The 15,578-nt window shown below is 43.9% G+C and overlaps 1 protein-coding gene across 3 annotated transcripts in view; it reads left to right on the plus strand.

Moving 5' to 3' along the window:
• Positions 1 to 15,578, plus strand: part of ab (BTB/POZ-zinc finger protein abrupt) — a 622,688-nt gene that overhangs the window by 574,702 nt on the left and 32,408 nt on the right. For 2 of the 3 annotated variants that reach the window (XM_071673775.1, XM_071673774.1), the window contains 3 exons: positions 265 to 382; positions 530 to 1,346; positions 8,046 to 8,126. In XM_071673775.1, coding sequence (XP_071529876.1) covers positions 265 to 382; positions 530 to 1,346; positions 8,046 to 8,126 — 1,016 coding nt within the window. Of the gene's footprint in view, positions 1 to 264; positions 383 to 529; positions 1,347 to 8,045; positions 8,127 to 13,463; positions 15,204 to 15,578 lie in introns of those variants that run through there. The other variant, XM_071673776.1, reaches the window with a different exon arrangement.

Consider the following 15,578-nt stretch of genomic DNA (forward strand, 5'->3'; position numbering starts at 1 on the left):
GAATCCATGTCTGCGTTCAGCCCAATGAAATGTCATGATCTTCATGAAACTCATGATATATATATATATATATATATATATATATATATATATATATATATATATATATATATATATATATATATTATCTGATTACTAGTACATTAGCAAACCATTGTCTTCTTACCATACAACACCATGTTGAACCCACCGCCATCTTCATCTTATAATCTTACTTTTTTCTTTGTCGTCTGACTTTGTTCACGGTGTAACGTTATGCTTCAGGGAACTCCGGGAGCAGGAGGAGTTTGTGGACGTGACCTTAGCTTGTGAGGGTCAACAGGTGTCTGCCCACAAGGTGGTCCTCTCCGCCTGCAGTCCCTACTTCAGGTCACTGCTCAAGGTCAGTCACGTAAGACGCCCTGGTATGTCTGGTGGAGTCAATGACCAGTGCACGTGATGGATATGGTTTATGTACAGTTATGTCTACATCGTATTATCGTACGTTCTTTGTACCCTGAGTTACGAGATGTCTCTCATATCCTTCCAGAATAATCCATGCGACCATCCAATCATCATCCTCAATGAGGTGGGCTACAGCGAGTTGGTGACACTGCTGCAGTACATGTATCATGGCGAGGTGCAAATCGTCCACGACCAGATCACGGACTTCCTGCGCACGGCCAAGCTGCTTCAGATCCGCGGGCTGGCCGAGGCCGCCAAGGCCGAGTCTCGCGCGAGGTCGCCGGAGGGTCGGCGTGAGAACGGCCCCCAGCAGCCACCACCGCCACCGCCAGCAACAGTAGCAGCCCGCGAAGCGCCCACTCCCACCCCAAAGTTGGACCCCGTCGAGCCTGAGGAGGAGACCCGGCCCCCAGACAGCCCCCAGGTCAAGCGCATCAAGCTAAGCAGCGGTGTAGGAGCTCCACCCCCTTCCTCCCCCTCACCGCACCTGTCCGGGGGCCCCAGCCCCCCCGCCCCCACGCCGCCCATACCCAGTCTGCCCCTCAGCATGGCCAACATGGCCAGCATGGCGGGCCTGCCCTCCTTGCCGCCCATAGGTTTACCAGGCGCTTCCCTGCCACTCTCCTTGCCCTCCTCCATCACCGCCCTCCCGCCCGTGTCGACAGCCCACCCACCTTCCATCCACCACGGCCGCCCTTCCCTCCACACGTCCACGCCCACCAGTCAGCAGCAGCCCCCCTTCCCTGGGATGTACCCCGGGATATGCTCGGAGGACACGCAGGACACCATGGGCAGCGACCGCTCCGAGGACCGCGACAAGTCACGCCACGACGACGATGACTACGACCACGAGAACACCCTGGAGAAGATGTCCGGACTGGCCAACATGGCCGCCCTCAAAAGTCAGTCTATCTTCACTCGTGAACCTCACTAGCTAACCTAGTCCACCCACCCACCACTACCTCAACACCAACCAACCTCTCACTCCACCTCAGTAATTCACGACCACGTTTGTCCAACGATGACACAGTCGTCGTCTTGGACGTGTAAGCAGGAAATAAGTAGATTCTGTACCATGTACGTCTGACTTCCATATCCCTCATCTGAGATGTGTAGTAACCCTACCCCGACTGTAATATCTTAAGTCATTACTCTAAAATGAACTAACCTCACCAATGTATCTCTAGTTCTGCAGATAATATGACTCTCCAGAACAACATACATTCGCAGATAATCGATGCTCATACACAGACACATTATCATCATCTGTAAGGTTACATTTGTCCTCCGGCACAGGCCTTCCATGAACATTAATACTATATAGATGATAATATGAAACATAAACACACAACACCTCCTCGGGTGCTGCACTTGGGCACCACAGCCACATCGAACTCACGTTCACAGCTGATACAGACCACTACACGAACAGCCTCACCCCAGCTAACATTATCACTAGGCTGTGCTCCAGCCTTCACTTGTGTATTCTCGTGAAAACGTTGTTTAACATTCCCTCTTCCCATCCCCCCTTCCCTCTCAGTTTATGTGTATCTTTTGTTGCATATTTAGCCTTAATTGTTGTTAGTTATTGGTAGTAGGATCATTGTTATCATTAGTATTGATCATGATTATATATCATTATCATCATTATTACTGTTATCTTTATCATTATTATTATCTTTAGTCGTACACAGTGGAGCTGTACTTTTACGTGCGTAGAGTCAAACATTTGTGAATTCGAATATTAAGTGTCTCCCTATAGAAAAAAAGGCCGGTGGAGGCTGAGGATCTTGTCATGAGACTCATGGATTTCAATCGAGTGATATAGATAAGGCTTGATTATCCAAAGCTGGACTGAAAAAGACCACGGGACGCAACTTGGAAGCGAGTAAACGGGAAATTTACTAAGAAGACATAAAGAATAACTTTTAGTAACAAGATCACTAACATTTCCAGTTATGGGGAAATGCAGTGTGTGTGTGTGTGTGTGTGTGTGTGTGTGTGTGTGTGTGTGTGTGTGTGTGTGTGTGCAATCCGGATCAGTGTATATGCTTAATGAGCGGAGCTGTATGAGACCTGCTCATTTCCCATAGGTTCAAATCATTATACACACGCACGCAACATGTGCCCAGAGGTGTACATGATAATGAGGGAAAATGACGAAGGAGACGTAGGATTGGCTTTATTTACAAGAGACAGACATAACTGTAGGTATAAGCTTCAGGATATTGTGGAAGATGACCCATTACGATAATAAAGAACAGGATTGGAACTGTAGTAAAGAAGTACATGGCAGTATTGATGATATATAGAATCCCGCAAAGAAATGCATCAATGCAACAATGAAGGAACAATCAAGATGGTAGAGGAGGCAGTGGAGCAACCACATCTCAGAGATGGGGTAAGTACTGATGATGGAGGATTGAAATCAGGAAGTGACAGACGCGGAATTTGGATCATCATAAAGGACATGAGAGTCATAGAGACACGGGGATTTAGAATGTAAACAGGAAGTTTCTTACATCTACATGTAAGTGAATATACTAGGATGAGAGAGATTGATACACCATCAGTGTTAGATCTTCACACGTACTAGCACGGATAGTGAGAATATTATACAAGATACACCACTCAGGAAAGGTAATCATGTTATACTCAACTCTGACTATGTGGGAAAGTTAAAAGAGCAGAGGCCAGACAAGACCTAAAGAGGAGATATGATCGTGGAAACTACACAAACTTTAACAATTTCTATGGTAACGTAGATTGGGAAATGGAGTTCAGCAGTCAGGAACCACGGCATTGTGGTGAGAGGTTCTGTGGAATATATAATGAAGGGGGTAGGGGCGTAGGTGCCTCTTACCTCAGATACAAAGTTAAGAAAAAGGGAAGAATTGTTTAATAAAAGACGTCAGAGAGTAGAGGATCTTCGAGATGTGGAGTGACGAAGATACGGACGACACTCGAGCCAGCCAGCATCTAGCAAGGTAGAGAGGAAGGAACGAGTACACGCGATAAGGAAGGATGTACACAGAAGCTTTGAAAAGGATATTGTGGACAAGTCCGGAGGAAATCCAAACCTTCCCCATACATTTACGGAACTGAACTATCAGTTAAAGAGCAGCTAATCAGGCTCAGGGATTTGGAGGGAAGAATTGTATGGGATGATGCAAGGATATGTGAGGAACTGAATAACAAGTTCAAAAATGTTTTCACAGTGGAAGACACTATAGCCCCAACACCAGCGAGACTGAACGGAGGAGAGGTTTTAGAAACCATTGGAATATCTAGAAAACACATAAACTAGGGTCATGTTCCTGATAGAAAGTCACCGCTTGTGCTCAAGAGGTGTACTGATGCACTAGACAACCTATCGAAGATGTCACCAGAGAAAGATAAATTGTCAAGGAAGTGAAAAAGGGCAAACGTCATACCTATTTATATGAAAGACAACTGTGAACAGGTACTGAACTACAGACCAATCTCCCTGACCAGTGTGGTCTGTAAGGTTGTAGGGAAAGATAATGAGAAAGGAAGTGGATGACTTTCAACAGAGGAGATATTCCCTAAATGAGAGACAAAGCGATTTAAGGGAAGGAAGGTCAGGGATAACGAACCTGTTAGATTTCTACGAGAGAGTGTGCTCTGTCTCAGACAAGTGGGAAGGATGGGTAAGTTCTTTGTATCCAGCCTGCCAGAAAACATTTAATGTCATACCGCAAGAGAGGCTGATTAACAAGCTGAATCATCGGAAACTAATAAGAGAAACAATCTCCCAATGGATACAAGATTGTCTTACTGGAACGGAGCAAAGAATGTTTATCAGGGGAACCTTCTCAAAATGGGTTACCACTAGTGGAGCGCCGCAGGACTCTGTTCTGGGACGTGTTACTCTTCTTGATCAATGTGAACGACTTGCCAGAATGCGTAGGTAGCTTCCTACCTGAATTTGTTTGCAACAGGAGGAGGGAAGTGGAAATTCATAACCTTACAAGGGGACCTAAACAGACTCCAGACTTGGTCTGAGCATAGTTAATGAAATTCAACCCACGTAAGCGTACAGTAATGAGGATGGGATACAGCGTAAGAAGGCTTCGATATGAATATTACCCATCTAAAAATAACCTATCAGGATTCGGTGTATGAGTAGGAACTGGGAGCTGACACGATCCTACATGATGTGAACAGTGAAGGGGGAGAAACTGGTTTCTAGCAAGTATCAGAATACGTTTTCAGTATATGGATAAGGAAACATTTAGCAAGCTATTCATATCCTCCTTAAGGCCTAAATTAGAAAAAGCCTCTCAAAGTTGGTCCAGATGAGGGCAATAAAGACGGAACCAGAATTAAGAGGGCTGAGTACGAGCGAAGGCTACATCCTTCAAATTTGCCCACCATGGAAGAGAGAAGATTGAGGAGTGACCTGATAACCACCTGTGCGTTTTTAAACCCAACTGTTGATGTAAGTGATGAACATCTCTGCACGATGTAGGGATAGGACAACCAGAACACACAACATGAAAGGAAGCAAGAAGACAGTAAAAAGAAAAAAAAATAAGATAAAGAAGTACTTTTGTAATATGAGCGTGGTGGATAACTGATATAAACTGAACGACAACAAACAAGTTTTTAACGTTATACGAAGGTAGAGAAGGTACAACAGATGTTGCCACGCGGGTGTAAAACTCCCTGCCCGCAGAGTAGCAACACACACACACACACACACACACACACACACACACACACACATATAGCAGTGAAAAGCAGTGAAAAGTTTTTATCGAGGATGTAAGGCATGTGTACGTGTAGGAAGAGAGGAAAGTGATTGGTTCTCAGTGAATGTAGTTTTGCGGCAGGGGTGTGTGATGTCTCCATGGTTGTTTAATTTGTTTATGGATGGGGTTGTTAGGGAGGTGAATGCAAGAGTTTTGGAAAGAGAGCAATTATGCAGTCTTTTGGGGATGAGAGAGCTTGGGAAGTGAGTCTGTTGTTGTTCGCTGATGATACAGCGCTGGTGGCTGATTCATGCAGAAGCTGGTGACTGAGTTTGGTAAAGTGTGTGAAAGAAGAAAGTTAAGAGTAAATGTGAATAGGGTTGAGGGTCAAGTCAATTGGGAGGTAAGTTTGAATGGAGAAAAACTGGAGGAAGTAAAGTGTTTTAGATATCTGGGAGTGGATCTGGCAGTGGATGGAACCATGGAAGCGGAAGTGAATCATAGGCTGGGGGAGGGGGCGAAAATCCTGGGAGCCTTGAAGAATGTGTGGAAGTCGAGAACATTATCTCGGAAAGCAAAAATGGGTATGTTTGAAGGAATAGTGGTTCCAACAATGTTGTATGGTTGCAAGGCGTAGGCTATGGATAGAGTAGTGCGCAGGAGGGTGGATGTGCTGGAAATGAGATGTTTGAGGACAATATGTGGTGTGAGGTGGTTTGATCGAGTAAGTAATGTAAGGGTAAGAGAGATGTGTGGAAATAAGAAGAGCGCGGTTGAGAGAGCAGAAGAGGGTGTTTTGAAATGGTTTGGACACATGGAGAGAATGAGTGAGGAAAGATTGACCAAGAGGATATATGTGTCGGAGGTGGAGGGAACGAGGAGAAGTGGGAGACCAAATTGGAGGTGGAAAGATGGAGTGAAAAAGATTTTGTGTGATCGGGGCCTGAATATGCAGGAGGGTGAAAGGCGGGCAAGGAATAGAGTGAGTTGGATCGATGTGGTATACCGGGGTCGACGTGTTGTCAATGGATTGAATCAGGGCATGTGAAGCGTCTGGGGTAAACCATGGAAAGTTCTGTGGGGCCTGGATGTGGAAAGGGAGCTGTGGTTTCGGGCATTATTGCATGACAGCTAGAGACTGAGTGTGAACGAATGGGGCCTTTTGTTGTCTTTTCCTAGCGCTACCTCGCACACATGAGGGGGAGGGGGATGTTATTCCATGTGTGGCGAGGTGGCGATGGGAATGAATAAAGGCAGACAGTGTGAATTGTGTGCATGTGTATATATGTATATGTGTGTGTGTGTATATATATGTGTACATTGAGATGTATGGGTATGTATATTTGCGTGTGGGGACATGTATGTATATACATGTATATGGGGGTGGGTTGGGCCATTTCTTTCGTCTGTTTCCTTGCGCTACCTCGCAAACGCGGGAGACAGCGACAAAGCAAAAAAAAAAAAAAAAAAAATATATATATATATATATATATATATATATATATATATATATATATATATATATATATATATTTATATAAATATAGTAACGATGGTCTTGCATGCACGGCCGCCTGGTATCAAAGCCGCATAGGTTCGAATCCTATTCGCGTCAGCTGGTCCACAGTCCATCCAGCTGTTGATCCTCCCGATGAAATGGGTACCTGGTGCAGGCTAGTGTGTGTGTGTGTGTGTGTGTGTGTGTGTGTGTGTGCGCATACAGACATAGGAAAAATACAAGGTACATACATACAAGGTTAAGAGGGGCAACACCAGTGTAAAACTCTCCCCGTAACACACAATAGTAACCACACAGCGTCCGGAAGCCACCAGTGGTTCTCTCTTCAAATTTGATTTTTTTTTTTTTTTTTTTGTGACAGCGTTATTCTGAAGCGATCCTTTGACTCAGTTATGTCAATAATTCACCGATGATAAAAGATCATAATATTCGAATCATCACACCACTAATGGTGTAGCCTTTGAAAATCTAGTCCGACAGTTGTTTATCTTAGCAAAGAAAAGACTGTGGGTTGACAGGTACGATCTATTTATGTTTTATCTGTAGTATACGTGTTTCTCCACCATTCATCCCCGCCTCCCACACACACACCCCAGTCTGCTCTGATGTCTGTGCACCCCTGTACACAGTCTCTCTGAGATAGCCCTATGAGCCGAGTCGTTCATTGCACAAGTTTTGTTGATGGACGATTGTTTTACAGGTCAGGTTAGGTAAGGTAGGATTAGGCTGAGATAGGTTGAGTTAGGTTAGGTTGGGTTAGGTTAGGTAGATTAGTTTTAAGTTAGAGTCTAAAATCAAGGCTAGGTTAGGTAAGGTTAATCTAAATTCAAGGCTAGGTCAGGTTGGAATCTAAAATCAAAGCTAGGTTAGGTTAGGGTAGAGTAAATCAAGGCTAGGTTAGGTTGGAATCTAAAATCAAGGTTAGGTTAGGTTAGTCTAAAATCAATGTTAGGTTAGGTTTGAGTCTAAAATCAACGTTAGTTTAGTCTAGAATCAAGGTAAGGTTAGTTTAAAATCAAGGCTAGGTTAGGTTAGAGTCTAAAATCAAGGTTCGTGTCTTTGAAGATTCTGGTAAATAAGATTGAAACTTACATCTTTCAAGAAATTAGTTCAGCTTCACGAGTTTCGTTCACTGTGGATGACTGTGACGCCATAGAACGTGGCCACACCTTCCGGAGGAGCCTGGGTCTCCTTGCAGGAGCCTGGGTTCTGCTGCAGGAGCCTGGGTCTTGCTGCAGGAGAATGGTCCTGTAGAAGCCTGCCCTCTTGCAGGGACTTCGGCCCTCCTGCAGGAGCCTGGTCCTCCTGCAGGAGCCTGGGTCCTCCTGCAGTAAGGACTCAGTTTAACCGCCCATTATAACCCACAGGTTTCGGGGGTTTTCCTGGTCCCTCAGGTCTGGCCGGCCTGGCCTCAGCAGCTCTCGGCGGCAACTCTGACAGTAACCCTGGTAAGTACACACTTTCGTATATTTTCTTTAATTTTTTTCTTCTTCCTTTTTATCTCGTCCATATTTTCTTATTGAATGTTATCAGTTTTCCATATCGGCTCTGTCTTTTTTCAAACTTTTTTAATCTATTAGTGTTGACTGACAAAAGAATAAATAAATAAATAAAAGTTATACGCCATCTTTGGATTAATTTGGAGCGATGAGGCAGCATGGGTATGTTGAACACTTTACTTGCATGTTGTCTTGCTGATGTGTACAGTTTTGAGCTCTGGTATGACACCTGTCTGGATGATAATGCCTGGATTTTTACACCTATACCTTACCAACAAATTTTTTCCACCCGAACAACGGCAATTTTATATAACCAACCCTTGACGTATATATATATTTTTTTTCTCCTCTCCCCCCTCCTCCCCAGCATGGGTATCATCTGTACACGATTCTTTTGGGGAGATTAATCTCAGATAGAGGCACATTATATGGGTCAAATTTTAAGGGGTATTAATCTCAGCTAGAGGCAGATTACTACAGTCAAACTCTGACGACATTAATTTCAGATAGAGGCGGATCATATGAGTCGAATTTTGAGAAATTTAATCTCAGATACAGACTGATTACACGAGTCGAATAATAAAGAGATTAATCTCAACTAGAGGCAGATTATACGAGTCGAATTTTGAAGCGATTGATCTCCGATAGACAAGTCCAGGATGCAGGATTGTGAATTTCAAAAGAAAATAGGAATGTTAAGATATTTCGTCGAAGCCAGATAGATTAGACTACGCTAGAGTTTGTGTCTGGCTAAAAAAAAACAAAAAAAAAAATGGCCAGAACTATATAAAGGTAAATATGGGGGAGACAATAGTATTTTTGCATACATGAACATGTAGGAAGGGAGCATGCCATATGAACAAGACTTGCATAGTACATACAAGGAAAGCTTTATTCTTTATTTTTCCAGTCAAGCCAAATAGAAATGAATCCGCGATCTCTATCCTAGCACTGACATAGCAGGTTCTGAGACGCATGTGAAACCATCACATTTTCTTAGGCCTCTACTATAGGTACCATAATCCAACCAACTTATATGGGAACTGATAGAAGGAAATCGTACGTGTAGATCTGTGATGACACAGCTACTTCACACCTGGACGACTAACGTTCCGGGTTCCTGGGGCGTGGGACGAGTGACCTCCGAGAAATGACAAAAGAACATCACCATCACCAGGAGCTGAAATTAAAGTAGCATCTGGCTGGTCTTGCAGGACGACGCGCTACGCCTCACAGATCTCACTTCATTCTGAGATTTACTTCTAAGGTTACGGAGGGAGCAGAGGACACGTTAATTGATATAATAATGTGGGACGATTTTTATCAAGAGAAGAAAAGTATCTGCGCGACAAAACTCCGTACTTTTTTTTTTTTTTGCCTTTATGTCACTTATCACATCTGTATCGTATGAGCCAGTGCTCCATCCAAAGTTTTTATTTACCAAACTCTTCAAAAATTCTTGACGGTGGAGTCAGCCTCTCTGACTAGAAAGAAGAAAAAAAAAGGAACTGATCACGTGGGACATTCCTCTTGGCGGGAACCAGGAGCGAGACGGCGGAGGGACAGCCGATGGTGACGGCTCGCCTGACTACCCTCACAGGCACGGCTGTGAGGGTAGTCACGGGCCGCCCGCAACCATCTAGAGGAGGAGAGCAAGGGCTTTTGTCCCAGACACCTCTCCTCAGGTGCCAGGTGGTCGTGCTTGTGCAGAGGTGGGCAGAGATTGGCGGGTGGGTGGCGGAACCAGAACAAACCCCGCCAGTTCTCACGAGATTACGTGTTATCAAAAAAGTATTTTCGTTGTGTGTGTTGTGCAATTTTTAAGCTCCTCGTTATGTAGGTTGGCTGAGGGAGAAATTCGCTCACTTGGTTGCACTAGTCGCGTGAGGTCTCCAAAGGAACCAACATTTAGAATGCAAATTGGTCGAAGGGGACGTGGAAGGTCAAACGTAAAGTATTTAAAAGATTCGAATTATCTCCTTTTTTTTTGTGACTGCGCCACCATGAAGTTTACACGGGAGGCTGACAAGTGCTTATGAGGTTATGAGGTGATCAGACCTGGTTGTGACTAGGGTAAGACTAGGGTAAGCCAGGTCTGGATCACTATAACACTAGGGTAAGCCAGGTTTGGGTCATTATAACACAAGGGTATCAAAGGTCTGGATCACTATAACACTAAGATAAGCCAGGTCTGGGTCACTATAACACTAGGATAAGCCAGGTCTGGCTCACTATAACACTAGGATAAGCCAGGTCTGGGTCACTATAACACTAGGATAAGCCAGGTCTGGGTCACTATAACACTAGGATAAGCCAGGTCTGGGTCACTATAACACTAGGATAAGCCAGGTCTGGGTCACTATAACACTAGGGTAAGCCAGGTCTGGGTCACTATAACACTAGGGTAAGCCAGGTCTGGGTCACTATAACACTAGGATAAGCCAGGTCTGGGTCACTATAACACTAGGATAAGCCAGGTCTGGATCACTATAACACTAGGATAAGCCAGGTCTGGGTCACTATAACACTAGGATAAGCCAGGTCTGGATCACTATAACACTAGGGTAAGCCAGGTCTGGGTCACTATAACACTAGGATAAGCCAGGTCTGGGTCACTATAACACTAGGATAAGCCAGGTCTGGATTACTATAACACTAGGATAAGCCAGGTCTGGATCACTATAACACTAGGGTAAGCCAGGTCTGGATCACTATAACACTAGGATAAGCCAGGTCTGGGTCAACATAACACTAGGATAAGCCAGGTCTGGGTCACTATAACACTAGGATACGCCAGGTCTGGATCACTATGAGCGTACCTTCTAAGTGGGTCTGGGACATCATACAGAGATGGGGTACAGGAGAGCTTTCGTAACCTGGGGTAGCCTGCCGAAAGCGAGCCAAAGTTACTGTAAAAACAGGTGCTCATTGTGGGGTACACTGACTCTCACTCAGGTGAAGGTTTCAGGAACAAGCTATCGGTCTGAGCAGTGAGCTAGCCTCTGTGTTGGGCTGTTGAAGGCTATTTAGTTTAATGTATGTGAGGCAGTGTAAACTCACGTAGGTTGATATGGGATGTGTAAATTGATATATGCAGGGCATTCTAATACTTTATAGGTCAAATTAGGATGTGCAAGTTGACAAATGTAAGGCAGTGCAAGGCTATCTAGGTCACTATATGTAAGGCAGTGTAAGGCTATTTAGGTCACTATATGTAGGGCAGTGTAAGGCTATGTAGGTCACTATATGTAGGGCAGTGTAAGGCTATGTAGGTCACTATATGTAGGGCAGTGTAAGGCTATTTAGGTCACTATATTTAGGGCAGTGTAAGGCTATGTAGGTTGAAATGGGCTATCAAGGTTGAAATATGCAGGCAGCGTCTGGCTGTGGAGATTAATATGGGCTATGAAGGTTGATATATATATATATATATATATATATATATATATATATATATATATATATATATATATATATATATATATACGCTACGTAGGACAAAAATATACACAACAGCATAAAGCTATGAAGGGTTTGTAATGCATGACAGATTTATCTTCATAGATCGCGTAAATCATAGGCGAGATTACATTAGCTTGTGTAGGGTGGCGCGAGGCAAGGGCCGGCTGTATTAGTTAAACATGTAGGGTAAGATACTCCATCTTGAGTCGCATAAATCATGTCTGATCTTAATTTGCGTTAGGCAGTATTTTGTCTATAAGGCGATGATAGTTTTCGAATGGTAAAAAAAAAAAAAAAGGGTTTTCGTACGGTAGAAATAGATGATCTAGGGAATATTCAGTTTTCGAACCACAGAAATCATGATATAGGTTAGTAGGTTAGGCTAAATATGTATGGTACACCTTATCTTCTTGCTTTTTGAGGCCGAGTAGATCAATTTCACAAGGTAGTTTGAAGTTTTTGGCCAATACTGTGTTGTGAGGGATCGCAGAGTCTAATTCAAATTCATCAGTCAATTAAGGCAAATTCCATTTCAAATTGTAGGTAACATTAGGACTGAACGGGATAAATCTTACTTACAAACGCTAGTATAAGTCAGGGTTTGCAGCGTGATACGAGATGTTATAGGCTCAGGTTTTTCGCATGTCCTGTGTTTTTGGAGGGCAATATAATCTTCGTTTGTAAGGCAGAGTATATTTATCTGATTGATCGGACATCATGAGTTAGATATTGCTATGCAACACTCAGTTTGGAGACGAGTAATTTTCGTGCAAAGGAACAAGTTATCTTGAGTAAGGGGGAAAAATTGTTGAGCAAAATACATTAGTTTCTATAGGTTAGAGTAAGCTAGGTTTACAGGATAAGAATTGTAAGAATTATAGGGTAAACAAAATTTGCTTTGTGGTGTAAAATGAGCTTGTTTTTGTTAGATAACGAAGCTATCTCGAAATATGAGTCGTATAGTGTGTGAAGCAGACACTGCATTCGCAATTTTGTTTAAACTTCATTTTTGTTAAGGGATCTGAACACTGGCGTGGAAAGGCAATTGAGCGAATCTTGGCCGACCAATAAAGTAAGATTTTCTCAGCTGAACTCAAAGTTTGATTCAGAAAATCACTTTTTGGCTCAGGCTGGGTCAATAATGTGCCATTGAGGAGATGACGACACACTCAAAATTGTAAAGAACGCGAACAATCATAAGCTTATGAATATAATGTTGTTCACTTGACGTAAGCCTCCAAACAAAGCGATCACGTAAATATAAAAACTGTAACACGTCATTCTGCCACTTATCTTACAACAGCTGGTGTTATGTACCCGACACCACTACGCCTTGCCTCATGCACCCTCGCTATTTCCTCCTTTTTTAAAAGAGTTTCTCAGTAAATATTTTTTCGTGTCGTTGGGCGTGCTGTGGGGCCGGGGTGCGGGAGCCTGGCGTGTGAATGATCCGTTGCCCGGCTAGGGTGTCCGGTACTGTGGTTGGCATCTCTTTTGAATTTTTCCCCTAGTCGTTTTATCTATTTTTATTCTTCATATTATTGCTACATTGGTGTGAATTTTTCACTGTTCAGTCGCTTCACGTTTGTTTCTTCTCAGTGTCATATTTATCACTGCATGGTTTTTTAATACCTTTTTTTATCTCTACTACTTTGTTCAATTCTCAATTTATCTTAAAAAAAACAAACAAACCTTCATTTGGAAGTCTAAAAATCAAATTTATTCAGTCTGTCAATAAAAGCTAAACGGCTTTGTGCTTCACACTAAATATGACGGCAAAGTCCATAAGAGATCAGCTGACCACAGTGCTGACGTCACTTCCAGGGTGCACGGGGTCACGTGACCTCGATCTGTCTGTGCTGATGACCCAGCTTGGGGGCGGCGACCCCCCTGCCTTACTCCAGCAGGGGATGCAGCTCTCCCCAGGGGCGGCCTCCTCCTCCTCCTCCTCCACAGGCGGGCCAGCCGCCCTGCAGCTGTGGCAACACTCGCAGCACCCGGCCCAGCAGCAGGACCAGCAGCAGCAGCAGCAGCAGCAGCCTCGGCCCTGGTGCGAGGCGTGCGGCCGCAGCTACAGCACAGTGGGCAACCTGAAGCAGCACGTGGCCAACGTGCACGGTCGGGGGGAGTGGGTGGTGTGCGGGGTGTGTGGCAAGACCTTCAAGACCCGCCAGTACCTCCAGTCCCACCTACTGCAGCAGCATGGCATCAGGCAGCGCCCCGCCCCCGTCCTGCCGGCCTCCTGTCCCCAGCCCACCCCTGACCCCGCCCACCACATGCGGCCCCACGAATCACCCTCCAGCTCGGCCCAAACCCCCTCTTTTAGCCCAGCCCAACGCCCATTCCACAGCCAGTCCATGAACCCGTCACTACCCCAGTCTTCAGCAGCCGTCAATTTCACTGCTAATCCCGGGCCCTCACCCTCCGAGTTTGGCAGCGCCTCAATGAACGGCCTGGCGCACCACCTCCCTCAGTACGGCCAGTCCTCGTCCTTCCCCAGCGGCCCGCCGCTCAACCCTAACCCAGGCCTGGGTCCTGCCCCGCCCCAGCCAGACAGCAGCGGGCAGGCGGCAACCCCTCCTCCGCCACAGCCAATAAAGCAGGAAGGCTTTCCAACCTTCCACAATACTCAGATCAAACAAGAAATACCCAATGATAATTATTATACAATATAACCTTAGGAATTGTTATAGGCATTCATTGAATTTATGTAAAGAATGATTTGAATATGATAACAAACACGATACATTTGAACACACACACACACACACACACACTGTACGGGCCACCGTGTTGTGGTGATTAGCGTTACTGACCATGAATCAGCACGGGCCCACCTGGGATCTGGTCCGCATGGGTTCCAATCCTGGGCAGGCGTTCATCCTCCCCTCAAAGCTGATAGATAAATGTGTACGAAGCTTGGGCCTGTGTATATGTGTGTGGGTGTGTGTGTGTGTGTGTGTGTGTAACATACTAGGAAAGACAGTACATATATACTAGGTTCAGGAACGGAGCAACATGAGTGTAAAACTCTCTCATAACACAAATAGTAATCACACATACACATTATATATATATATATATATATATATATATATATATATATATATATATATATATATATATATATATATATACATATTGGAAAGGATCACAATTCTGCGCGTGATCAAGATATTCCTATGAGTCCACGGGGAAAATGAAACACAATGATGTGATTATTACACGAAAGTGCACTTGGGAACTTTTCGTGTTTCATTTTCCCCGTGGACTCGTAGGAATATATATATATATATATATATATATATATATATATATATATATATATATATATATATTCACAGCTTCGACAGCGAGAAGGCACCTCCGGACAAGGTTGTGTCATTGTTAACGGTTGGAAAACGGTAGAGCCTTGTCACGGCGGATCCTCCTGCCTCAAAGGAGCATACCCTATCCTGTACCCGCGCGGTGCGCACCATCGAGGCTGCAGGAGCCTCATGAAAAGGATCCTGGGCTGTTACTAATGTTCATGATAACGATATATATATATATATATATATATATATATATATATATATATATATATATATATATATATATATTTTTTTTTTTTCTTTTTTTTCAAAAAGAAGGAACAGAGAAGGGGGTCAGGTGAGGATACTCCCTCAAAGGCCCAGTCCTCTGTTCTTAACGCTACCTCGCTATCGCGGGAAATGGCGAATAGTATGAAGAAAATATATATATATATATATATATATATATATATATATATATATATATATATATATATATATATATATATATATATATATATATATATGGTGAAGTCGCACTTCAGTAGGAGTTCATACAATTTTATCTAACATGTCATTTTTCTATACATGTAGCACGACCTGTTTCGTGGAGACAATCCACCTCATCAAGTGCCAGGACTTAACA

Source organism: Panulirus ornatus, chromosome 19 (assembly GCF_036320965.1).
Source record: "Panulirus ornatus isolate Po-2019 chromosome 19, ASM3632096v1, whole genome shotgun sequence".
NCBI classification, from domain to species: domain Eukaryota; kingdom Metazoa; phylum Arthropoda; class Malacostraca; order Decapoda; family Palinuridae; genus Panulirus; species Panulirus ornatus.